This window comes from Choloepus didactylus, chromosome 5 (assembly GCF_015220235.1).
Source record: "Choloepus didactylus isolate mChoDid1 chromosome 5, mChoDid1.pri, whole genome shotgun sequence".
NCBI lineage: Eukaryota > Metazoa > Chordata > Mammalia > Pilosa > Megalonychidae > Choloepus > Choloepus didactylus.
In genome coordinates, this window is record NC_051311.1 from 18,904,908 (window position 1) to 18,930,394 (window position 25,487).

Sequence of the window (25,487 nt, forward strand, 5' to 3'; positions counted from 1 at the left end):
ACCCCATCAGAGCTTACTAGGTGAAGGATGATTAGGCTCGTAGATGCTGTCTTGTGTTCTATTCCATGAGTGCCTCGAGAGGTGGCCCGTATGGCTAATCAGATACCCTAACTGGTACCATGTTGTAAAGAACAGTAACATTTTGATGTGCGACTATTCCGAAAATCATCCAGCAAAAGACAAAATGAGATTTTAAGGGACTTTCAGGCACCCAGTGGGCAGTGAGGGTACTGACATCTGCAAAGGGAGCCTTGGGGTTCTCAGGCCACAGTACTGAGGGGGAGTGCTGGCTTTGACCAGCCTCTCCCCAGCCCAGTACTATAGCAAGAGCTATTTAGATGTTATGGAACTGATCTCTTTTTCCAACTGTAGACTCCAAATCCCTGGGGCTCATGCTACAAGGTGTGAAAATGGAGCTGTGAGAAAGGCAGAAGGTAGAAATTCTCACTTCTTTCTTTACATCCCTTATTGTTTCTCTTAACATTTATCATACAGTGACTATTCAACATTCATTACAATTTAGCGTCACACACTTTGCCAAGATCAAGTCCAAAGGAAATGGATAAGAATAATAACTAAACAAAGAAGTCTGTATGAGGTTTATAATATAGTCAGATAGCCACTGTCAAGGTCTGAAGCTGGCTTGGGGTAACCATGGAGGAAGGCTAGGGGATACCACTGTGGAGAAAATTGTAGGGATTACTAACTCCAGGGTTACCTGCTGGACAAAACCCCAGACAAAATGTTATCAGCATATACTGAAGCTTGGAAAAACGACACCATGCTGGTGAAAAATTGTTAGAGCTGGTTTAGATGTACACAGTTCTGCTGTTGTTCTAGTTTGCTACTGCTGCTGGAATGCAAAGCACTAGAAATGGATTGGCTTTTATAAGGGGGTTTATTTGGTTACACAGTTACAGTCTTAAGGCCATAAAGTGTCCAAGGTAACACATCAACAATCGGGTACCTTCGCTGACAGATGGCCAATGGTGTCCGGAAAACCTCTATTAGCTGGGAAGGCATGTGGCTAGTGTCTGCTCCAAGTTCTGGTTTCAAAATGGCTTTCTCCCAGTACATTCCTCTCCTGGCCACAGCTCCTCTTCAAAATGTCACTCTCAGTTGCTCTTGGGGCGTTTTTCCTCTCTTAGCTTCTCCGGAGCAAGAGTCTGTTTTCAACAGCCGTCTTCAAACTGTCTCTCAACTGCAGCTCCTGTGCCTTCTTCAAAGTGTCCCTCTTGGTTGTAGCAAGCTTGCTCCTTCTGTCTGAGCTTGTATAGTGCTCCAGTGGACTAATTCAAACCCATCCTGAATGGGTGGGGTCACACCTCCATGGAAATTATACAATCAGGGTCATCACCCACAGTTGGGTGTGTCACATCTCCATGGAGACACTCAAAGAATTACAATCTAATCAACACTAATATGTCCACCCACACACGATTACATGGCAGTTTGGGGGACATGATTCATTTAAACTGGCACAGCTGTTGTATGCAGCTTCTCCTTGTTAGGTGTAGACAGCTTTGCTCTAGTCTACAACAGGGAAACTGAGATGGAGACAATTACTGCTTTGAGAGATTTACCTGGAAGGTATGAATGGGCTTTGGTGCCTGATATGTGTTACTTTTCTCAGTACTGGGGCTATAAAGGATAGATGGGTTCTGATTTCCAGTTCAGAGTTTGCATGGGGGACATGCAGGTAAAAAATAAGTATTGGTACGTGCCGTGATTTAAGTATTTATGAAATACTATTGGGTGAAAACTCATCCATTTACATAGCATAGAATGGTCAAAAGTTCCTCTAAGGAAACAGTTATTTGTGTCAACTGGTATAAACTTTCTAAAATACCATGTGGCAGTATTTATCAAGAGATTTAAAAATCTCAGTCAAAATGACTGAGAAATTCCCATTCTAGTAAATCCTTCCATGGAAATAAGCTGATGTAGAAAAAGACCAGCATAGAAAAATGCTCATCTCAAATTTTTATTGTACTGACAAAGAAACAAATGAAATGTCCATTACTTGGGGATGGTTAAATAAATTATGATATATTTTGAAGTCACTATATATAGTTCTTAAAAAACATTCACCAACATGGGAAAGTACATATTGCATGATACTGTAGAAAAAAAGTAGGCTACCACATGTTATTCATAATATAATCCCATAATTGTAAAAGAAAAAAATACAGGAAATGATCATATGACCAAAGAACATGCCCCTTTCCCAATAAAAGGTGGAAACATTAACAGAATGCTGAATGAGAGCCAGTAACAAGGAAATGCCACTATCTTTGATTCTAAATAGAATACATTCAGTGGTGGTCCTGTGCCTAGCACATCATCTCAACAACATTTTCAGAGGCTCTTTGCTTTCCACGAAGGTCTTAATGGATTTATTCTCATTTAGCTTACAGAAGAAAAAAAAAATTCTGCAATAGGCTTGGTTATCTGCAACTGGGAAGATTTCCAGGCTCACATATCTATTTCTAAAATGATATGGAAAAACTGGAGCCAGAATGATTTCACTTTAAAAAAGGCTTTCTGTAGAAAATTAATTTTAAGAAATATTTTGAAAGTAACTATCTTTTTTTTCTTTTGAAAACAAGTGTTACTTGTTCCTGTTAAACAGCTTTCAGTGTGATGCTAAATTGGATAATGAATTCTTGGTAGAGTGGGGTTGTTATTTTCTTTCAGATGCTATGAAAAGTATAGGATGTATGTTCTGATGGAAACGCTGGGTGACAAATTTGAAGTGAATAATTAGCAAAGTTGGGTCAAGATACTATTGATTTGGGGGGCTTTCTTATTCTTTGTTGTGAGAGGTTGTCCTGTGCATTGTAGACGTTTAGCTGCACCTCCCTCCTCTACCCACTAGTTACCAGTAGCATCCCCTCCCCAGTTGTGACAATAAAAAATGTCTGCAGACACAGGCAAAGTTGTCCCTGGTTGAGAAACAATGATTTAGAGAAATTGGCAAAATTTGTCAACTGAATGAATATGGCTTATTAGTATGCATGTGTTACACACACACACAGCATATACATTTTTCTTCTGGAAGTTTGGGTATTTTCAGGTTAAAAAAAAAAAAAGATAAAACATGACCTAAACTGCTGAATTCTGATTTTTCCTTTTGAAGTAAACAACTTAATGTATTATATTTTCACTCGAGCGATTTTCTTCCTAACACAGTCAGGGCTGAGCTCTGGGACGCTCAACTCCATTTCACAAGGGCTGTTTTCCTGGATTAATTAAATTACAGAGAAAACATAAAGTAATAAACACAATTTATTGCAGACAGGTCTTAATGAACCTCAAAAGCCTCACAATGCAAATAACAATGAGAAAAATATTTTCTCTAACATCTTTATTGTAGAATAAAATAATCAGCCCAGCACCTCCCCTCCCAATGCATTCCCTGACCTTCCCTTGCTATGAGAAGAAAAGGAAGGAAAGGAAGAAAAATACCAGAAGGCTGGGGGTGGGGAGGGAATGCAGGTAGGAAGAAGAGTGTGTTTAGGTAATTCTCCTAATGTATTATTCAGGTAACACATAGCCCTTGGGTGCCTCCCAGATGCGAGGCTGGGAAAGGGAGCAGGGGAATGGTGTTTGAGGGAGAGGGGCTCCCCCTCATTCTGGGAGAGACCAGAATGGCAGAAGCAGAGTGGGTTTTGAGCAGTTCTGCAGGCTGGAGAGAAGGTGGGCTTGCATGCCAGGTGATGGAGTTGAGTTTTCATTCAACAAAGAAGTTTTGACAGGTTTTGGGCAGGGGGTGGGGAGGGGGTGGTGAGTGTGTGACCTGCCCCGAGCTTCAGTAAACTCTGTGAAGCTGCTGGGGGAAGGGTGGACCTTCAGCATCTACACCAGGGTGGACTCATGGAGATCCCTGCTCACAGGAACCCTTAGCTCCAGTTCTGGGAATACTGAAGGAGTGCTATGTTGGAATAATACATTGAGGCCATTAACTCTTAATGTCCATGAGCGCTAATCTCTCTTTTGGAGAAACAACTTCCTCTTGCCACTGAAATCCTACCCTGGCTCCAGAACTTACCTAGTGTTGTGTCTTCCCGCTGGCAACCTATCAGGAGTCCAGTATATATGACTGCCCCTCAGTTCTAGGTCACAGTCCCTATTATTTGGGAGCCAATCAATGAAAACTGTCAACATGAATACAGAAAACTCTACCAAATGACAATATCAAACCCTGCCCAGATCAGGATCAGGTTTGGCTGTGTATAACTTGGGAATTGAAAACAAAGTGGCTTATACAACATTAAAGCTTATTTTGCTTATGTAAAAAAAATCCTCATAGGTACATGATCTCAACTGATGGTTTCCATTTTCATGGCCACCTCATATGAAAACATAGATGCTAGAATTCCAACCATCGTGTCCACATTCCAAGTAGTGGAAAACAGGAAGCTGCTTTGGAGACCTTTGCTGGAAGCTCTACTACTCACATTGTAGTTGGCTGGAACTTAGTCACATGGCAAGCCCAAATTCAAGGCTGGCTGAGCAGCGTGGTCTAACTGGGCAACACAGAGGATTCTGCAACTGAGTAAGATGACCAGACCAAGCGTTGGGCAGAAGAGCATCTCTTCCCACTCCTTCCTATGACTGACCCTGCTGGACGCTGGACTTTGCCTTATCAAAAGGCAGAGTCCTAGTTCTCAGGGATTACACATAAATTTACCATTTCTGTTTGGTAGACCTGGATGGACAAAGAAGGCAGTTTAGCAACATTGGGCTATTCTTAGGGTGTTTAACCTGAGGGCAGGTGGTGAATTCTCAATGGTGAGGTAGACAACTAGTTTCCAAGTGGGCCTTCTCCCAGATACCCAGTGACTTTGGTTGTCTGGGCTTTGGACCTCTTCTATCTCCTTAGTTTCCTAAGTAAACTTTAGCTGTCCTTTGTACCAACCTGCTAGTAGTTTTATTCCCCTGCTTCAGAAAGTGACTTCAGTGATCCCATACACAAAGGTATCTATCAGGTGCTAATGCTGGTTTCACTCATGGATAGAAAATACGTGGGAGAAGTGCTGTCTTTTCTACCTCCTCTCGGGGCACCACTCTGCACCCCCTCAGCTGGAATATGATTTCAGAATCCTTCTCAACACAGAGTTTCAGGCAGTTACCCTCGTCCAAAAGACTTGGCACTGGTGTGAAAATCTCCCAGCATTCTTCATTTCTTGTGGGAATTTCCATTCTGACAAAATTTCGGGGTATATTTCTTTATTGCATAGGAATAAGTCTCTTATAATGGAATTTTAGGTACATGCACAGGTAATAAAGGGACACATTCATATGTAGCAGGCTTGACATTCTTCAGATTCTATCACTTCAGTGACTGCAATCATCCACATCTTTGGATATGTGATAAACCTGTTTTCCTGACCGTTTACCCTACTGGGCTGCGAGTTTCTCAAGGGTGGGAACTGTATTTTATCCATTTTTGAGTCCCCAAGGGGCCTGGCTCATACAGTCTCCAGGAATGAATAACCTGCATTGGTCTGGATCAAGTGGCTGTCAAAAAGGAAAGAGCTATCAGCCCAAATAACTTCCCTGATAGCCGGTTTTGATTATGGATTGCCTAGCATTAAGTATGAAGAAAGGCATTGTTGGAGAGGGGGTCATTAGAAAATAAGAGGGGGACAAGAAGGGGATACAATAAACAAAGGGTCTTAGTATTTCCACAGCTGCCTTAGAAATGCTTGAGTAACTGACAGAGGAATTTGGCTACCAGGTGATAAGGCAGGCTATACCCTGAGTTGTTATTTTCCTCTGAGATTTTATCCATTTTCCTTCTGCAGGGTCTTGGTCCAGGTCCTGGGCTAATTTTGCTCAGTGGTTTTCTGTGTTGGCAGGAGGCGATTTAGGAGTTCTGCAAATGACTGATTCCTATTTCATGGACATGAGATAGTTCAATTATGATCCACCCTGATTTCAATTAAGATAGCCTATTGCCACTGATTTGTTTTTATAAGTAGATCTTATAAATTGAATTTATAAGTTAATATTGATATTGCTTCTAAATATTATGGTTCCACAGAAAATTTTGTTGAAAAGGCTACAACTGATTAAAAAAGAGTTGAAAACCACAGACGCAGCTAGCTCACCAAAGATGCTCTTGTTCTACATTTACCTCCTTACAATGACCAAAATCTTAATAGTAATTATGGAGAAAGATGAAGGAAAATAATTCCCAACTAATTCTTTCTACTTGAAAAGCAGGGTGGGATATGAGTGGATCCAGGTTGATGTTTTCTAACAAGGCTGGCCCTTTTAACTTGAGGCCAGAGTCTTTGGTGGCAGTTCTCACCTCCCCCGTGGTCCCCCATATCCCCATCATGGGTTAGAGCCGCACCCTATGGAGGAAACTGTGCCTGCACTTAGATTCCCAAGTGATACAAGATGCTATGGCCAAATGTACAAGCTGTTCCTGCACAGGGCTTCTCCCCAACTGTGTAACCTGTCTTCTTACTCTGGTCAGGAGGGCTGGGCCCCACAGAAACAAGGGTCCCCTCACCCCTTTATATCTTTCTTAAAGACTAAGCAGTCAGCTCCAAGCTTCCTTCAGAAAGAATACAGAATAGAAAAGGAGAGAAATAACACTAGAGTCTCTTCTCTGCAGGAGACTTGCCTTCTCTGTATTCTAACTGGGGGTCCCCCACTGTTTCTTGATACCTGGAAGTGGGAGCAGGAGGTCAGGTGGATGCAGCTTAGAGGGGACCTCATGGATTTTGCAATCAACTCAGTTCAGTTCCCCAGTGGGCCATGTCTTAGTAGCTTGACCTTCAACAAGTTTACTTATCAGAGTTAAAGTGTCTTTAATTGTAAAACGGGGGATACCCATAGAGGCTCAGATGTTTAAAAAAAAAAAAACAGTGCAGTGTATGGCATCGAGCAGGTGTTCAACAAATGACACCTTGCATTATTACTATTCTGGCATTACATGGCCTCTGCTCGAGTTAGTCAGTCTTCTGCAGTCTTTCCTAAAGTGTCATTGGGTGTCAGGCATGGAGCCCTCCTGCCTGGAAAGTTTGAATTGGGAGGGTTGGTCCCAGGTAAATCACTGGTTAGGCTTTAACACTTATCTTTCCTCTCCAGGCCTGTTGATGCAAAAGTCACACTCCTAAATAAGCCAAAACAATTGTGTACCTAACAGGAATACAGCAGAATGTCAAAGAGGGTGGTGGAGGTGGGGACAGAGACAGCCCTGCAGATTAGTACCTGTCCCCCACTTTGGTAAGGGTCTGCAGTACCCTGACCCTCAGTCATGTCCTCCCCCACCTTCAGCTTCTCTTCCTAGTGACACTGCCCTGGTGACCAAAAGACCCCCTGGAATGGGAAGCATGCAGAAAGATGGCCTTGCAGGCAGTCGGATGTGTCATCTTACACTTCTCTTAAGCCTTCCAAAACCATAAGCCTTCCAAAACCATAAAATTCACACATTTGTATCATCATAAATTTTATGATTAAATAAAAATTATCCCTAGCAGTCATGTACTTGAGTGGCTATGCCATGTACATACGGCTCAATGACTAGATGCCTACCTTCACAGAGTGCCCCCACAAGTCAGAATTACAATCAGAACACACAATAGGGTAACCTCCTTTCCCAATTTTTAGCCATCTTACTTCTGGGCCACATATTGCAGCACAGAAAATCTGAATATACACACATTTGCTGATTGCAGTCATGCCCCAATCAAACTTTCCTGAGAAGCAATAAGGTTAGTACAGCTTTAATAAAGAGCAACCTTTATTTTGTTAGTTGCTATCTACCCACCTGGGTTGCACTTCTCTAGAACTTCCCTTTTCCATCGCCTTCCTCTTCTTATCGACACCACTGCTCTGCTACCATTTATTTTCCAAAGACATTGGCCACTTGTCCCAGCAAATGACATTAAAACAGTTAAAAGCATGGATTCCTTTTTATATGGACTAATAAATATATAAACACTACCATGAGAGGGAGGGATGCACAGGTTAAAAAAAGACTGCCTGTGGAGAATTAAATAATTTAATGCCTACAAGTCCCTTGGCAAGGTGTGCACACATTGCTGACACCACAGAAATATCAGTTCCTTCAGTCCTCTTTTTAGTATCCGGGTCTGTCACTAACTACTACTGAGACTTTGGGCAAATCAAGACACTTCATTTCTCTGGGTCCCAGTTTCCTCATATAAAATTAAGAGGGTTGAACCAGATTCTCTGTTGGTCAAAAATATCTTTTTCCCTCTAATCCCTTCCTCATAATGCCTTCGTTGACTATTTGGAAAAGGCTGGGAAAGCTGTTTCTGCCACCTCATAGTCTTCCCAACATAGGTGAGAAGGAACAGCCTTTCTTGGCCAGGAAAGCAGGCGGTGGTGCACTGGGAGGGGACGGGAACCAGTTTATTGACTGTCTGCCATGCGCCAGGCACTTTCACACACCTTAACCTTAGTTAACAGGCCTCAGTTCAGACCTGTGCCTAACACGACAAATGCCACAGCATTTAAAAAGTAAAACAAAGAGTTGAATCGTTTTACCTCTGATTTGCCTCTGCCTCACGTTACGAACCTTCAAGAAACTCAAAACACTCTGCAGCTATAATTCGACCTGAAAATAGCCTTGGGGTCTCCGCGATTTATTTTCAGGGCTTAAACAAGTTTGCCATGAAACTCAAAATAGGAGAACGCCCAAAACAAGGTCCAGCTTCCTTTAAAAGGCTAAAAAAAAAAAAAAAGTAATCCTCCCGGGAGCGCAAGCTGTTTCCCTAGCGCCCCACTACGGGGGCGTCCGTACCCCCATCCCTTCCTCCCGCCCCTGCATCCGTACCCCCCAGCCCTTCTTCTCCGAAGTACCCCCTACCCCTTCCTCCTGCTCCTCTACCTCGGGCTCCGCTCTCGCCTGGCTCACGGCCCTCCCTCCGCGGGAGCCCCGGGGGAGAACGGGGCCCAGGACCAGGGGCTGCCTCCTCGCACCCGCAGTCCCCGGAGGCACCGGGACACCTTCCAACTTTCACCCCATCCAGAAGAGGGAGCGAGCAGGCGCAGGAAAAGAACGGGACCCCGTCTCTGAACCACAGTGCCTTGACAGGTGGGGCCCAGCCCGCGGGACCCTAACCCCCAGCCGCTGGGGGTCCCACTGCCGGGCCCGGCGCTGCCTCGCGGGCCGCCCGATCTGCTTCCAGGGCACTAGCGGCGCGGCGAAAGGAAGAGGCGGTGACTGGGCGGGGCGGGGGCGGCGGCGGGAGGGGGCTGCGCGCCGGCGGCGGCGGGGCCCGAGCATCCCCTTGCGGGTGGCTGCACGGCGCTGCGCCGAGGGCCGCGGGGGCGCGGCGGGGCACGCGGGCCGCGCCAACGCCTCCCCCTCGGGCGGCGGTGAGGACGCGGCGTTCCCACCCCCTTGAACCGGAACCTCTTGCAAAAGGCAGCCTCGGGGTTGCCGCCGCCGCTGCCGCCGGGGTAACCCAGCCCCCCGACCGGGAAAGTACGCGGGGAAGGAGGTGGCGCGGTGCGCCCGGCTCGCCATGGCCGCGGCGGGATGACCTAGGCGCGGCGGCCGCAGTCCTGCGTGCAGGTGGGGTCTGAGCCTTCCTCCCGCCCGAGGACCGGGGCCCGGGACGCTCTTGCGGCGGCGTGGTGGATGAGGCAGCCGGGACGGGGGCGCGCGTGTGCGGCTGAGGGGAGCTGCCTGGGCCGCCGCCCGCTCGTCGCCGCCGCCACCGCCCATGGCTAGGCACCGTCGCCGCCGCCGCTGCTGCCGCTGCAGCTGCTGACCCGGGCAGCTGGGCTGCGGCTTCCGTCTGCCCACCCCGGCGGGGGCGAGCCTCTCCCACTCCTCCCGCCCGCCCCCGTCCCAGCCCCAGTCCTCCTCCCGTCCCACTGCCCCGCACCCCACCCGCTACCCTGTCCCCGCTCCCGGGGGCCGGGGAAGTGGAGGAAGGCGAGAGCCCGAGGAGGAGGAGGGCCGCCGAAGATGGGGAACACTACCTCGTGCTGCGTGTCGTCCAGCCCCAAGCTCAGGAGGAATGCCCACTCTCGGCTGGAGTCCTACCGGCCCGACACCGATCTGAGCCGCGAGGACACGGGCTGCAACCTGCAGCACATCAGCGACCGGGAGAACATAGACGGTGAGCTGCGGGGCGGGCGGGGTCGCGGCCCCGCGCGTCCGGGCCGACGGGGACTGAGCCGCGCTGCGGGCTCCCCTCCCCCATTTCTTCCTCGGGATCCCCCGGTGCTCTTATCCCTCCCCCGCCTATTTCCCCTGTGCTCCAAATTGACATCCAGCTTTTCTCCCGAGGTCCTGAGTTCCCCCTCGCCGTCGAGGCACTAGAATTGGCTAAGCATGTGCATAATGGGGTGCTCGCGTTCTTGTAACCGCGAGGCTCCGCGGGTCCCCGGGCGCGAACCGCTGGGCCCCGCAGCATCCGAGCGGCACCCCTCGCCAGATGCTCAGTGGTTTCAGAACTAGCGAGTGAATGGCAGCCGGGAAACTTTCCCATCGGTTGGCCCCGGGAGCCCCGTGGGGCTGGCTGGGGTGGGGGTGACATCAGCTGTGCCTTCTCTAACCAAGAGCCAGCCAGGGCGGGGGCGGGGGGCGGTCGGGGAACCTGGGGTTCCAGTTACTGTCTTAACGTGGCCAAAGCCAACTTAACGCTCACATGCCAGACGGGTGAGTGGGTTTGTCCTTTAACGAGCGAAGGTAATGGATGATCCTTGGCATAATTGAGGAGTAAATTCCCATTTTGGAATCACAGTTGAACAGTGTTGGCCTGTGGCAGCGCCCAAGAAACTTACAGGTTGACCCCACTTGGCTGTCTTCCCTTCCCCCTTAGCGGTTAAAAGGAAAAAAAAATACTTAAAAAAAGAAAAAGTATTTTGGGGGGGTGTGGGTGGGTGGAGTCAAATAGTTTCTCCTGAGAATGCTTTTTAATCTCTCTTTAGAATATTATCAGAATGATTTGGAGACAGCTTTGGGTTAAGTCACCCATAATGATTTTAAAGAATAACAAAAAAGGATATTTGTTTGGGGCTGAATTATAGTCCTATGAATTTCTGATTGGTCTGGGTGACTTCTGGTTTGGACTAGAGCTTGTTAGGGAAGTTACTGCACCTAGTAATGTTTGTTTATTTTATTGCTTTACAGTGTCTTTTATTAATACTACTTTATCAATCAGTTCCTTGGTTTAATAACATCTACAGAAGGGTAGTTTACACAACATGCTTAAAATACAGGTTATATAATTTTCAACTTAAATTGAAGTGGGAAATACATTTTTATGACAGCTTGATTTTTCTTATTTTTAACCCACAAATCTTCTCATAGTTGATCTAGTTGCACTAATCTGATAATAAATTCTTGCGTGAATGAACTGATCCCAGTCTGTTCCTGGCATAATTCACTGGGATGGAGCCTTCCCTCTATTGTGGAAAGCCACATTTAAAACTCTACTAAAGGAAAGACTTTTCTCATTGCTTGGCCTCTGATTTCTTCTAAGTGGTAACTTCATCTCAGTAGGCAGCAACTTTATTTGATGAGTAGCGTTTGTATATAGAGACTGAAATGCAACAAACACCGGTTTATGGTAGGTGCTTTGTGAATTATGATTCATGTGACTTTTCCATTGTTATTTTAGACTTTCATTGTTTTATCCTGTTATTTAGATGTCTTTGAACTACAGCCATACTTTAAAAAAAAAATTTATGCATTTAAAAGCATCCAGAAGGTGTTAAGGACCAGGTCTGTCTCTATCACTGCCTTAACCCCAAACATTTCAAAGAAGTGTCTAGCATATGATGAAGACACAATAAGTATTGTATTTGTCTCTGTTTGCTAAAGCTGTGGGAATGCTATGTACCAGAAATGGATTGGCTTTTACATGGAGATTTATTAACTTCAAATTAAGTCCTTAGGCCATAAAAATGTCTAACTCAAGGCATCAACAGGCTAATAACTGGACTCTGAAGAAAGGCCACCAGCATTTGGGACACCTCTGTCACATGGGAAGGCACATGGCCCACGTCTGCTGGTCCTTCTCTCCTGGGTTTCGATGCTTTCAGTTCCTGGCTTCAGTGGCTTTCTCAGCTCCTCGGGGAGCTTTTTTTTCTAGAAGAGCTTCTCCTGGTTTCATCTCTCTTATCCTCTCATAAAGGACTCTAGTAAAAGGATCAAGACCCACACTGAATGAGGTGGATCACATCTCGATGGAAAGAATCTAACCAAAAGGTCCCACCCACAATAGGTCTGCACCCACTGGGAGGGGTTCAGAACAGCTTCAAACCACCAAAGTATTTTAAGGGTATGAATGAATGAGTTTATTATAGAAAGCCATTATTCAGTCTTACACATTGTTGACAGGCAAAAATATTTGAAAATATTTTCTCCTTTATGTTGTTGCACTAATGCCTGGTAAGGCTTTATATTTTAGATGATGAATTAAAAATTAAAAAAAAAATGTGAACAAAAGGAAGATTCACATTTCTCAGAGTCAGGCTGCGTATTATTATTGACTATAGTAAGGAAGTAGGAAAAAAAGAAGGACTTGTAACCAGCTATTTGACAGTAAGTCTCAGAAGTCTTTTGCAAGGAACAGTAGAGCAGTATTGTGTTTTCTTTCATTGGAAAGAAATTTCATTGGAAAGAAGTTTTAGTCATTAAGCATTTTTTTTTAAATTCAATTTTTTTGAGATGTATTCACATACCGTGCAGTCATACAAAGTGTACATTCAGTTCGTAGTACCTTTATATAGTTGTGCGTTCATCACCAAAATTAATTTTTGGACATTTTCATTATCACACACAAAAATAATAAGAATAAAAATTAAAGTGAAAAAGATCAATTAAAGTAAAAAAGAACACTGGGTGGTTTTTTTTTTTTTTGCCCCCATTTTTCTACTCATCCATCCATACACTGGGCAAAGGGGAGTGTGGTCCATATGGCTTTCCCAATCACATTGTCACCCCTCATAAGCTACATTGTTACACAATTGTCCTCAAGATTCAAGGGTTCTGGGTTGTAGTTTGATAGTTTCAGGTATTTACTGCTAGCTATTCCAACTCGTTAGAACCTAAAAAGGGTTGTCTGTATTGTGCGTTAGAGTGCCCACCAGAGTGACCTCCTGGCTTTTTGGAGTCTCTCTGCCACTGAAGCTTATTTCATTTCCTTTCACATCCCCCTTTTGGTCAAGAAGATGTTCTCTATGCCACGATGCCAGGTCTAGATTCCTCCCCGGGAGTCATATTCCACGTTGCCAGGGAGATTCACTCCCCTGGGTGTCAGATCCCATGTAGTGGGGAGGGCAGTGATTTCACCTGCCAGGTTGCTTAGCTAGAGAGAGAGGGCCACATCTGAGCAACAAAGAGGCATTTGGGAGGAGGCTCTTAGGCACAATTATAGACAGGCCTAGCCTCTCCTTTGCAATAACAGTCTTCCCAAGGGCAAGTCCTGTGGTAGAGGGCTCAGCGCATCAAACCACCAGTCCCCTCTGTGAGCACATCAGCAGCCATCGAGGTTGAGAAGCCCGACACCCCTGTACTCTCCACCAGCTCCTCAGGGGGGCTCTATCAGGCATTTTTGAGAGAACATTTGGAAGACCACCACATCTTGTTTTGCAGAATCATGGTAGTCTGAGAGAGTATAGGGCAGGTGAGAGTTTCATTTTATTTAAGAATTTGGAATCCAGGCTGTAGTGTTCCCTTGCTTCAGGACCCGGTTTATCTGATGATTCTAGTTTAAACCCAGAAATGCTAATTCACCAGTTAAGCAATGTCTCTTAAATGCTTCCCCAAATACAATAAAAGAGTATTTCTAGGATTTACCTAACTAGCGATTGATTCTCAACATTGGTTTCAGTTAACCCAGAGATCTAGGCTGGGTCTTGGCATCCGTATGTTTTCTTAAAGCTTTTCAGGGGATTCTGATAGGCAGTTGGGGTTGAAACCACTGGTTGGCTGAGAGATCTTAGGGATGTTACCTGTTGTTCAGGGGCATTTTGGATAGAAATTCATTCCATATCAGAGGCTCGGAGAAGAGAACAGATTTAAGTTAAATTACATATGTAATTTTTAGCTTCTGAGTTATATTGATGGTTATATTACTAGTAAATATTTTAAAACTATATCTCGAGATGGTTATATTACTAGTAAACATTTTGAAACTACATCTCAAGAACTCTTGATTCCAGTATAAATCAAAAGCTGAAATGCTTAAGTACCATTTATTTCATATGTCATGAAGAACATCCTAGATACTTAGAATTGAAAGGTTCAGAGAGGTTCATGGACTTCTGTGATAGATTAGTTTCTTTAAATCGTAGAGATGTGACATATATATCCATGTTCTCCCTACACCTTAAACACACAAAAGAATAGTATTTTTCCAGTAGAACTTCAGTGACTGAGTTAGGGCAGGTAGGCCTCTTTGAGACTATTGGCAAACTTCTGTGCCTTTGTACTTAGTATACCTTGACGCTACGTTGTTCGTGTTTTTGAAATTTATGTTAGACTCATCTCCCCAGGTAAAATTTCTCATTCAGTTATTCAGAGGTTGAGAAATAAGAACAAAAACAATAACAATAATGGTAATAATTGTGTTTCCTTATATAGTGCTTACTCTGTGCCAGCCACTGCTCTAAGTGCTTTCTGTGTATTAATACAGTAATCCTATAGGATAGATAATATAATTATCGTTAAGAAAAGAAACTGAGGCATAGAGAGGATAAGTGACATGTCCAAGATCACACAGTTAGTAAATGGCAAATGGAAACTTCCCGTCGTTGCTTGACTAACCATCAAAGCTTAACTAGTCTGGAGTTGCCTTCTCCGGGTAGGGTGCCTCAAAGTGAGACCTTCATTGTATCTGCAGCAATTATCCAGTCTAGACTTCCCTGATTAGATTATTCTGGTGGGAGGAAAAAAGGAGAGATGGACTAAAGAGAATTGAAAACTTGATGAGACCACATAAATCAGGATACCTGCCATATCTGCAGCATATTTTTCAGTTTGGGATTTTGCTTCAAATGTTGGGTGGCAACTTCATGCTTTTTCACTTAGTGTCATCCTCTATCTCAATTCCTCCCTCATCCCATATATGATCTGTTAGGAAAGTATGACTGTACCTTCAAAATTTGTCTAGGCTCTGACCACTTCTCAAAACCTGCCCTGATTCTGATCTTAGCTGCCACTGTCATCTCCGCCAGCTTCTTAACTGGTCTCCCCACTTCTACCCTTGCCCCCTACAAGTGGCTCTCAGCATAGCAGCAAGTAAAACTTGAAAACATCACTCCTTTGCTCAAAAACTGCAGTGATTCCATTCCTCAGTTCACATTGAGTAAAAGCCATTTCCTTACAGTGGACGCCAAGGCCTGATGTGATCTGCCTCCCCTCCCCATTCCTTCCCTTCTCTTCTCCCTCCAGCCATACTGGCGGACTTCTGTGCTGTTCCTGGAACACGCCAGCCATGCTTCCACCGCAGGGCCTTTGCTCCATCCTTCTGCCTGGAATGCTCTTCTCCGTGTATTCTTACCCCATTTAACAGCCCCCACCCCCAGCAGTTCTAGTGCCACTTTCTCTGCATCACTGTTTCTTCATTCCATAGTGCCTATCCACTTCGAACATACTATGTGTATATACATATATGTCATAATTATTTCTGCCTCCCAGCACATAGGCGCCAATAGGACAGGGATCTTCTCTTTGGTTCATGCATCTAACCCAAGAATATTTATTGGGTGAGCAGAAGCAGGAGGGAAGGAGAGAATGGGCAGATCATGTGATAATGAAAGTAGAGTGGTTGTGAAACTTTCTGGTTTTCTTTGAGCTTTAACCTGAGAGGTAACAGATAGGGTGAAGTCCTGAAAAATGAAACTTAAGGTTTTAAAGCATAATAGACATAAAAAGAAAACAGAAACCAAGACTGAAAGGAAACCCTTGCCAATTGAAATCTAACAACGTGATATGTTTTGTCTTTTTTCCTTATGTCTTTCTGTAAATGTCTTCTGCAGTGGACTTACGTCCTGAAGTACAGAAGGATCAAAACAAGACTAAAATGCTTAGTAAACCAAAAAGTGCTAGACCTGCCATTAGGAATGATGTAGCCACTCACGTTGCTTTTCTTGTATTAAACCTAAGTGTTTAACACAGGGCTCTACAGCAAATGGTGCTTGTACCTTCCACAGCCAGAAAAGCCAGAAGCCTCCCAGGTCATTCGAACAAAGACACTCATGCAGTATGCAAGGCAGTGAGGACAGAGTCACTCGAAAAGTCCGAAAGTACCTTCTTTCTTACAGGGGTGGGGAGACAAAGGAGTGATTTGAAATCTAAGTACCTGTGTAGTGTTAGCTTGAATTATTGCCCTTGGTTTCTTTGTGTATCTACAACCTATCTAACTTTATCTCTTCTGTGCTCTTTTTCTTGGGTCTCAGTCTCATGCTAACATTTCCAGTCTTGTTGGGCAAAGCCAAACCTGTGTATTTTCCAGGTGATGTTAGCTGAGCTGCCTGTCTAAGGCCCAGGAACACTCCATACAAAGCATATTCGCAGTGTAGAGAACGGCACTTAGATTCCCTGTAGAGCCCTTTGTCCGACACACTGGTTCTGAGTCCTTGACCACTTATTTGAGTATTTTATTTTCCTCTCTAATTTAGAATCTTGGCCTTATTTTACAGATAAGGAAACGGAATTGGAGGTGAAGTCTCTTTCCCAGGTCATAGTAATCAAATTACTGTGTGTCATCTTTGTGTGGGTACTGTGCTAATTGCGTGACCTGTGTTATCCTCATCTTCACACCATTCTCCCCGTTTTACAGATGTGGAAATTGAATCTTAGAGGTTAAGAAATTTGCTCAAATTTCTACAGCTAGTTAGTGGCAGTTTGGATTCAACCCTGCCCCAGCTCCTGTATGACAGCTAATTAGAGACTGACCATGTCTGGAATCTGAATTCCTGGTGCCTGGTCTGCACCCCGTTCTGTTTTAAGAGATTGACAGTCATTGCCTGTATGCTTTTGGCTGGTGGTACTTTGTGATTAAGAATCTTGATTTTTATTTTTCTGCTTGCATCTTAAAAGAAGTGAAGATTAAATTATTGTGCTATGATAGATTTTCTCACCCATTTCTACAAAGCCGATTGTGTCTCTCTTACCCTAAGGAGAGGAATGCTTTCATGTTTCTGACTAGATGAAAATAACACAAAGATTAAATCCTTTCCTAGCCAAGAGAAGGGCAGAACCAAAAGGAAAAAAACTGAGAGGCGGGACATGCGAATGGCTTTGAAATTCAGTTTTAAGCACAGAGGGTCAGAGGTTTAGCTCCAGGCATGTCATGCTGTACTCACTTTAAGGAAAAAGCATTTGGTATTTTTCATAGGAGGGTTATTGACAATACTGTACCTGCTATACCTCAGTCTAGGAGGCCTTTCGCAATTCAATGTTTAGGCAAGAAGGTAAGTCCTGGGCAATAACAGTTGCTCCGAGGCCCTCTCCTACTTTCGGTATCATTTTCAGCTTCGAGCTGAAGGAGGGAGAGAGTTCACTTTCGCCACTGCGTTTCTAATCATCATGGGATGCTGAGAGTCTTGGGCAACACATTTCCTCTTTCTGCTCCAAGTGATCAGCATGGCCTCCATCCAGAGGGGCTCAGAGGGGTGGGGGTAAATTCAGGGGTGGCTCCTCGCAGTGGGTTTACAAGGTATGGTCTCAGCTCTATAGTTGGGTAATCAGGAATGGTTGCAGGTGAAGAGCACCATCCTGATGACCCGTGTCCCGACGTGGCTCCAAGCTTTGTCCTTCTCTGCTTCAACACAGCTAAGAACACTGCCTCGCCTTATCTCCCGAGGCAGTGTAAGGAGCAGAATGAGGCTAAGATGCTTCATAGACCCAGAGCACTCGGCAAACATGTGTCATTAGGAACGTAGCCACTCATGTTGATTTTCTTGTGTTAAATATACAGTTTGGCCCAGGCTCTGCAGCAAATGGCATTTGAACCTTCCCTAGCCAGAGAAGCTAGAAGCTAATGGGCTCGTCCTAACAAAGACATCCTTGCAGTATTCAAGGCAGTGCTGGAAGGATAACTGGAATTTCAGAGCTGAGTGGTGGGAGGTCATCCAGAGCTGTGTGACCTTTGGATGTGATGCTTGCTAGCTGTAGAATTTTCAATAGAGACGCTGCTCTCCCTACTCTCCCTGGCATTCGTTTCTCTTCTGGGCTGTGTGCTTCCAAAGTAACATCTCGATACCATGTGATGAGCAGTGGGATGAGGTATATAGCAACTGAACCCACCCACCCCCAGGGAGTCTGCCGACTGTATCATATGAGGCAGTCATGAGAGTGTCAGCATATACCCTTAGATGGAAACTGGAGCTGGGACTTTTTTTTTTCCTTCTAGAATAGAGTTTTCATTTTTTTTATTTTTTAATTTTAATGTGGTAACATATAAATAATATAAAATTTGCCATTTTAAGTGTATAAGTCAGTGGTGGTAATTACATTTACAATGTTGTGCTACCATCACCACCATCCATTACCAAAACTTTTTCATTACCCAAAGCAGAAGCTCTGTACCCGTTAAGCAAGAACTCCCCTGTTCTCCTCTCCCCTGGCCCCTGTTAACTTCTAATCTACTTTCTGTCTCTATGAATTTGCTTATTCTAGGTATTTGCCCTTTTGTGTCTGACTTACTTCATTAAGCACAATGTTTTCGAGGTTCAACCATGTCGTACCATGTATCAGAACTTTATTCCTTTTTATGGCTGAGTGATAATATTCCATTGCATGTATATACCACATTTTGTTTATATACATAGAAACATTTCATGGACACTTGGGATATTTCCATCTTTTGGCTATTGTGAATAATGGCATTATGAACATTATGTGTAAATTATCTGTTCGAGTACCTGTTTTCAGTTCTTTTGGAAGAATAGGGTTTTGAAGCATACATAAATGTGCTATATAATATTAAAGTACTGCTTTAGATAAGGAGAAATTTCCTATAGCTCTCTTCCTTTACTTCTTCCTTGGCTTCTTTTGCTACCAGCTCACCTGGAGAAAAGAGTTGTGCTAAAGCAAAAATTGAGTGTTTTCAGTCTGATATCACACAAATTGGCCAGTCCCTAAGATCAGCAAGACTTTCCTGGAAAGTCTCTTGGTGAAAACAGGTTGTTTCAGGGGTCGTTTTAACTCCAAATTGCTAAGCTCTGGGTGGCTCACCAGGAAGGTTACTTTTTTCCTCCAACTTTGCCAGGATATTGACATTCTATGCTTAAGATTTGACTTTAGGAAACGACCCCCCCCCCCCTTTTTTTTCCTGTTTTTAAAATATGGCTCAGAAATTGACCTGAAAGGCAATTCTGTAAAGGGATTTTATTTCCAAAATGTTTTGGGCAGTGGTAACGTCTTGGTACTAGTGTCCAGTCTCCTATAGTTATACTAGTTTTAGGAAATATAAATTTTATGGTCTCTATCCGCTACTCGAGTGGGGCTTCGTTGGGTATGATAGATGGGTGTGCTGTGCTCACCAGAGATAAACCAGGCATTTGTAGGCATGTCAGCTGACTCCTGGCATGGAGCTATAGCTGGGTACACTAAAGATAATTGTTAGCAACTACAGTTACATCCTTGCCATTTTGCTTTGTGAGCCTTGCAGAAATCTTAGTTGGATGGTAAAATGCGAATCACTTCTATTTTATAGGCAACACGCTCATAACTTTGGAGGAATACTGGAGGACAGAAAAGGAAGAGAAGTTATTAAACATTATTGAGATTATTTCATTCATTCATATTTGGTAAACTCTTTGACTCCTAAACTTGTTGCAAATTAAGCACTAATCAGAGGAATTAGTACATGGATGAGTAGGCCAGGAGGTCTAGGTATTCTTTGCTTTCCAAGAAATAATTTCACTCCCAATGTAGAATTTTATGCATTAACAAACTTAACCCTCTTTCAGGATTTTAATTGATTACAGTTATTCTGTTAAGTATAGTAATAATTACCCTGTAAGTGCTTTGTGGTCCTTATAATAGGTATCTAGATGTGACTCCAGACTTTAGGGCTTCACTTGTATATCCTACCAAAGTGTATCTGATGAGAAATGAAATCATGGTGCTGTGTTTAATCCAGTTTCAAAATTTCACATTTGCAAATACATCAAGGTTACTTTCCTTTACAGTAAGTATTATATGGCTAATCTTATTTTTCCTACTCATTTGATAAATGCTGTTTCTTCTCCATAGCCTCTTTTTCCCTCAAGTCTTGGGTAAGTAAGTGATGGACTTTTATCTTAATGTGTGGTGGTTGTTGCTCTTTTGCATGTAAAGCATCAGTCAAATGGTTTATATAGCATTGGAGATTGCCTTCTGGCTTCTGAAAGCTAAAGTTTTTGTAATTGAAGAGATACAGTTATTATTTTAATTTTAGCCTATGTGTGACTCTTTTCTATAAAATTAATTTCATGTATGATTTTGCAGGAAGTCTAGAGGAAGCCTGGTGAAGGCAGTGTTACTTCAGAAAGTATGACTTCGGGTATTAACCACATGGGGATAAATCTGAGGGTGGGAACATGGTCTTGCTTTGCACATAGTTTGCTTCTGTGGAAGACTGTCCTTTCTGATAGGCTTCCTGTCTTACGCACCTTGCACCCTCTGCAAGCATTCCTTGCTGTTTGTAGAGTTCTTTTCTTAAGCAGAAGGGCTGTTCTTGGTAACTCATTTTATGGAGCTGTTGGTGGCCTCTGGGTCATGGAAGTGGAGGATGGGAATAGAGTGGGTGAGGGGAGCTGGGGTGGCGTTGCTAGGGTGAGTCAGGGCAGCAAGGACTCAAACGCAGGGCCATACACACCGTGCAAGCCAGAGCCCTAGAGGTGAGAAACAGGGATGTGGGTGTGCCTCTGCACCATTGGGTGTAATTAGCGAGGGTCTTGGAGCATGGCAATGACTTCCAGAGTTGATGGGGATGGCATTTGCGAGGGAGGGACCATGTGGATGTCTGACACAAAACTAGGAGACTGTGTGGGTATCTGGCACCAATGTTTTTTCTCTCACTTAACTAATTATATTCTTAAGAGGAACATTGGTTGAAGCCTAAGTTGGGTTTCTTGAAAATGAAATTTATTCTTGGTGTACAGGATATTTTATAAGAAAGCCTTTCAACAGGAATAGGAAGAAAAGAATGAAGGAGATTGGAGGAAGGCGTGCATGGCCAAAGTGAAAAAATCCAATACAGAAGAGATGATGGGAGAGGGTGAACCTGGAAAGCAGCTCCTGGTAGGGAATGGCCCCTGCTGCCGCAGCCGTGGTCAAGGATACAGGGCGACTTCCGGTCACCTCGTCGCTTGGCTCTTTTGTCCTTAGGCTATGTTTGAATCTTTGTTTTGAACTGTTGACAATCATGCTATCAATGAATGCGTTTTCCTGATTTTTGTAACTACGTTTCCATCTTGATTGGCCATCTTCATGTGTGAAGGTGTATTTCTAGCTCTTTGGTCTGGAACTCAGAGGCACTGTCAATAAAGCACAAGTCCTTAACAAAGATACAGCAGTGTTTCTCAGTCTTGGCACCAACATTTTGGGCTGGATAGTTCTCTGGTGGAGGTGGGGGCTGTCCTGCACGTTGTAGGGCGTTTAGCAGCAGCCCTGCATCTACCCACCAGATGCCAGTAGCACAGCTCCCTTTAGTCATGACAATCAAAAATGTTTCCCGATATCATCAGATGTCCCCTGGGGAGCAGCCCCTCCCCTCCCCCACCTTGAGAGCCACTGAGCTCCAGGCTCTGGGATTCAAGCTGAAAGAGAAAGGTATTAGGGTGATTTCCTAATGGTTGTGTGCTCTTGGCATTTGTGTCTTTCACGCATCCAAGGCCACCAAGTGGGGCTTCACAGACCCCAGGATGCACACACCATAATGGTGAGGTGGTGCCCTGCTCTTCCTTCCCTCAGGGCTGCCAGGGCTGCGGGGTTCAGTTTAACTCCCGAAATTGTTCTAACATTGTGCTTGAAGTTCTGACAGTGGATGGTAGGAGAGCTCTCCCTTCACCTGGAAGCTGGGATCTCTTTACTCACATTCAAAATTCACTGAATTCTCTTTCTTCTTTTTTTTCTTTTTTGGTGTAGTATATCTTACTGAAGGCAGGTAAATTTTTCTGCTTTTATCAGCAGTTTTGTTTTTTAGTTTTTAGTTTAATTCTAAAAACATCTAGTTCTGTGTATGGGGTTTTTTTTTTTTTTTGTATTTTATTAGTACTCACAGTAGATTCTCCTTTTGAGCTTCTGTTCTGATGCCGAATATGAAAATGGAATGCCTGTTCAAGTCTGTGTAGCAACAATCTGACGACATTTTCTAACAGTTAGTAGCTTTGGCTTGGTTCGAGTGCTCCATGCAGTTTTGAATTTTTGTGGACCTTTTGAAATCAAGACATCTGTAGTGTAACACCCTGAGGAGGAGAAGAGAATGAATGTTTGATTTAGGGGTCTGGCATTCAAGGACATCCTTGGTAGAAAGTTGGAGGTGGGGGAAACTCCTAGTTGCATTGCATCGTTCTGTTCGTAAGGAAGAAATATTTTTGGATGAGCCCATTTAAATTATTTGATTTGAAGAGTAAGGTTCTTTACTTAAGCCACACTGTCACTGGAAGAGAAAATGACAGTGAGGGTTTCTTGAAAGGAGGTTTAGAAACTCAAGTCTTGGTTTGCAGCTTGCCCTGGTGAAGAAAGCTCAAAAAAATGTGGTGGTATAACATTCCTGACAACTAAACGTTGCCTCTAAGAATATTTGAGCCAAAAATGTCAGTCCCTTAGAGGTAAATATGTTTATAAATATACACATGGAAGCGATTCTTGAAGGTGTTTTCCAAAAACCTGAGGTATGAAAATATATCATCAACTACTGGTGTAACCAGACCATTTGTTAGGAAAAAGTTACTAATTATAAAAGCACAGCTATTCATTAGTAATGGAATTAAACACTCTGGGTTTAGAATACAGAGGGAAACTGCGTAACCTGGGCAGGTACTACCGGACTGAAACGTCCTTGTGGAGAGATGGGGAAAGACCAGGTGTGGGCACCACGATGCTCTCTGGGGTTGTCAGTGTGTGCAGAATCAATAGCATTATTTGGAGCTTGAAGACAGGTCTTAACCGTGTTCATATGGCAATGACATGGAAAATGAGAAGTTTGGCCATGCCAAAGAAGTCAAGACTTGCTTATTTTCTCTCTGTTCTTTTGTATTTGGAGTGTCCTCCAAAATGACCTTGACTATTGTTTTTAGAGTGATTTTGCAGTTTAACCAAGCCAGTAGATGTCTGATTCCATGAAATTTATGGTTTTTCACATGTCTAGCCTTTTCCAAGTTAAATGAATTCTTTAGTTCTTTCAGCTGTTTTTCTATGCAAACAACCTAGAAAGTCTGTCTGTACAAAATGAGAATATGATGAAACCACATAGATTTGTACTATTTACGTAGGAGTTGCTTATCAGTTTGTGGGGATCGGGGATGCAATTCTGGAACAGGAAATTATGATTATAGAATATTTCAAGTATTTTCTTTTAAAGTATATAAAACCATTGTAACTGGTTAACAGTTCTTATAGGTTCCTCTCTCAGTGAACAGGTAACTAGTTAGGGTATTAAATAAAATGAGGGTATTTATTATATTTCCATAATAAAGACTAATGCTTCTCTTGAATATCTTCAACCTAACAATCTATGTAGTGGCCATTTTCTATTAAACAATTTAGAGGTTCAGTTTCGCCCTTCTATGGTGGGAGCTGTCACTGAGAGCTAAGTTTGCCATGTTGTTTTGTTTGATTTTCTGTAAATTGTTTGTCTCATGGTCAGCTATTATTCTGAGATGTTTGGTGGATGGCATTTTGGTCTTCATTTCACTTGTCTTATTCCATTGCAATCTCTATCCAGAAGACATGTCTCTTGTTACCATTTTTTAAATTGGAAAGTGACTGTTAATGCCAGTGGTGGCATCTGTGTGAGGTGGCTGTGGCTGAAAAACTGATAGCAGGCAAAGCTACCTTTTTTTTTTTCCCCCAGAATTCAAAAGTGGTGGCAGTTGTTTAGTTTTGGAGTTCTTGCTACAGGTAAAGAGGTCATCTAGACAGGAAACTGCAAGAAACAGTAAGGAACTACACAGCTGGAGAAGTTAGAGAAATTCCTTTCCCTTTAAACTAGCATTACTAACAAGTGCCCTAATAGGAGTGTTTCTAGAATGTGCTCTCTTCACTCACAGAGAAAGAGAGGTTAGAGCAAAAATGGAATCCAGTAGGCAAGTGTTGCCTGGGAAGTGTCTGCTTTCCGTCTCTGTAAGTGAGGCATTGGCAGGGCCTGTGATGGTTAGGGCCAGATCCATGGCTATTATAGGGGTCCATGGTGACACTAGCCTCGAGGAGGGGGGAGTTTTCTAGAAAAGTGATAATAATTCGATGCCCTCATAGGAGTTCTAGATTCAGCTTTTCAGTAGGCCAGCAAACATTTATCCATCCAGATACCAGTGCCTGGCTCCCTGCTGGGTGCTGGGAATATAAAGGTTAATATTATTTGGACCTTGCCCCCAAGGACCTCATGATCTGTTGGAGGAAATGGATGTGCAGATAAGTGATTACAATATGGGGTATGCAGGGGTGACTTCCTGTGCACTGGTGGTCAGGGAAGGCTTTGTAAGACCCTGATGAACAAGGGCCAGAGGAGTGGGCTTGGGGAAGAGGCAGCAGAGGGTATCGCAGGCAGGGGAAAAATTGCTTGTGAGTGATCCTGGGTGGCTTGGTACAAAGGCTAATTTCTGGTATTGGGCCATATTTTTATTCTTTGTCTTAGCACTGTATGATTCTCTGGGCTTTTCCATGGTAGCCGAAGTCCTGTCTAACCTTGTCCTCTGTAAAGGGGATAATTCTGATTTTGCTAGATTTTTGGAAAGTAGTGTAAGATTTTTGTTTAAAATCGGCTTCCTTAAATGTGAACTGGGTTCCACGCAGTATGAAGAGAAGAATGGTGTTCTGAAAGGCCCAGTTTGAATCCTAGCTGTGCCATTCCACAGCTGTCTGACCTTTGGCAGGTCATTGAACTTCTCCAGGGCTTGGTTTTCTCATCTGTGAAATGGGACTAGTAATGATTACCCATTGGGTTTTTGTGGAGGAAAAAATGAGATATTTGCAGAGCATTTAGTATGGTGTACTTGATAAGAGTATAACACAGGTACACACTCAATATGTAGCTGTTATTAAACCCCCAGACTACTTAATGGATTATGCTCATTAGGAGGACATTAGTTATAAAAGACATATATTTTTAATGGCTGGATTTGCTTTGGAGAGCAGGTTCTTGTGTATTTTGCATCTGGATATGGAAGCTGATTGTATTCAGAGTTGTAATGTAGGAGATGAACTAGATGTCTTCAGAACCATAAAGGGGTTATGCGTTTTTGTTGGGCACTGGAAGATGGCCTTGACAGACTCACAGAACCTTCCTACCATCGAGGACCAGAGCAATTCTTGTTTTACAGAT

The 25,487-nt window shown here is 43.7% G+C and overlaps 2 protein-coding genes across 3 annotated transcripts in view; one reads left to right on the forward strand and one right to left on the reverse strand.

Moving 5' to 3' along the window:
- Positions 1-3,326: 3,326 nt before the first annotated feature.
- On the reverse strand, positions 3,327-10,247 carry LOC119533821 (double homeobox protein 4-like). The gene is made up of 2 exons (XM_037835658.1): positions 8,876-10,247; positions 3,327-7,887 (listed from the first exon to the last, which is right to left on the reverse strand). The coding sequence occupies exon 1, from the start codon at positions 9,716-9,718 to the stop codon at positions 9,005-9,007; it is 714 nt and encodes a 237-aa protein (XP_037691586.1). The 5' UTR covers positions 9,719-10,247; the 3' UTR covers positions 3,327-7,887; positions 8,876-9,004.
- The window catches only part of CCNY (cyclin Y), a 214,857-nt gene continuing 198,628 nt past the window's right edge, over positions 9,259-25,487 (forward strand). The window contains exon 1 of one of the 2 annotated variants that reach the window (XM_037835656.1): positions 9,259-10,118. In XM_037835656.1, the coding sequence (XP_037691584.1) occupies positions 9,965-10,118 (154 nt within the window). In that variant the 5' untranslated portion in view covers positions 9,259-9,964. The remainder of the gene's footprint in view (positions 10,119-25,487) is intronic. The other variant, XM_037835657.1, reaches the window with a different exon arrangement.

Bases quoted from the DNA above. Each gene is read 5' to 3' on its own strand.
- LOC119533821 (XM_037835658.1), bottom strand. From the start codon at position 9,718: ATGGGCGGTGGCGGCGGCGACGAGCGGGCGGCGGCCCAGGCAGCTCCC.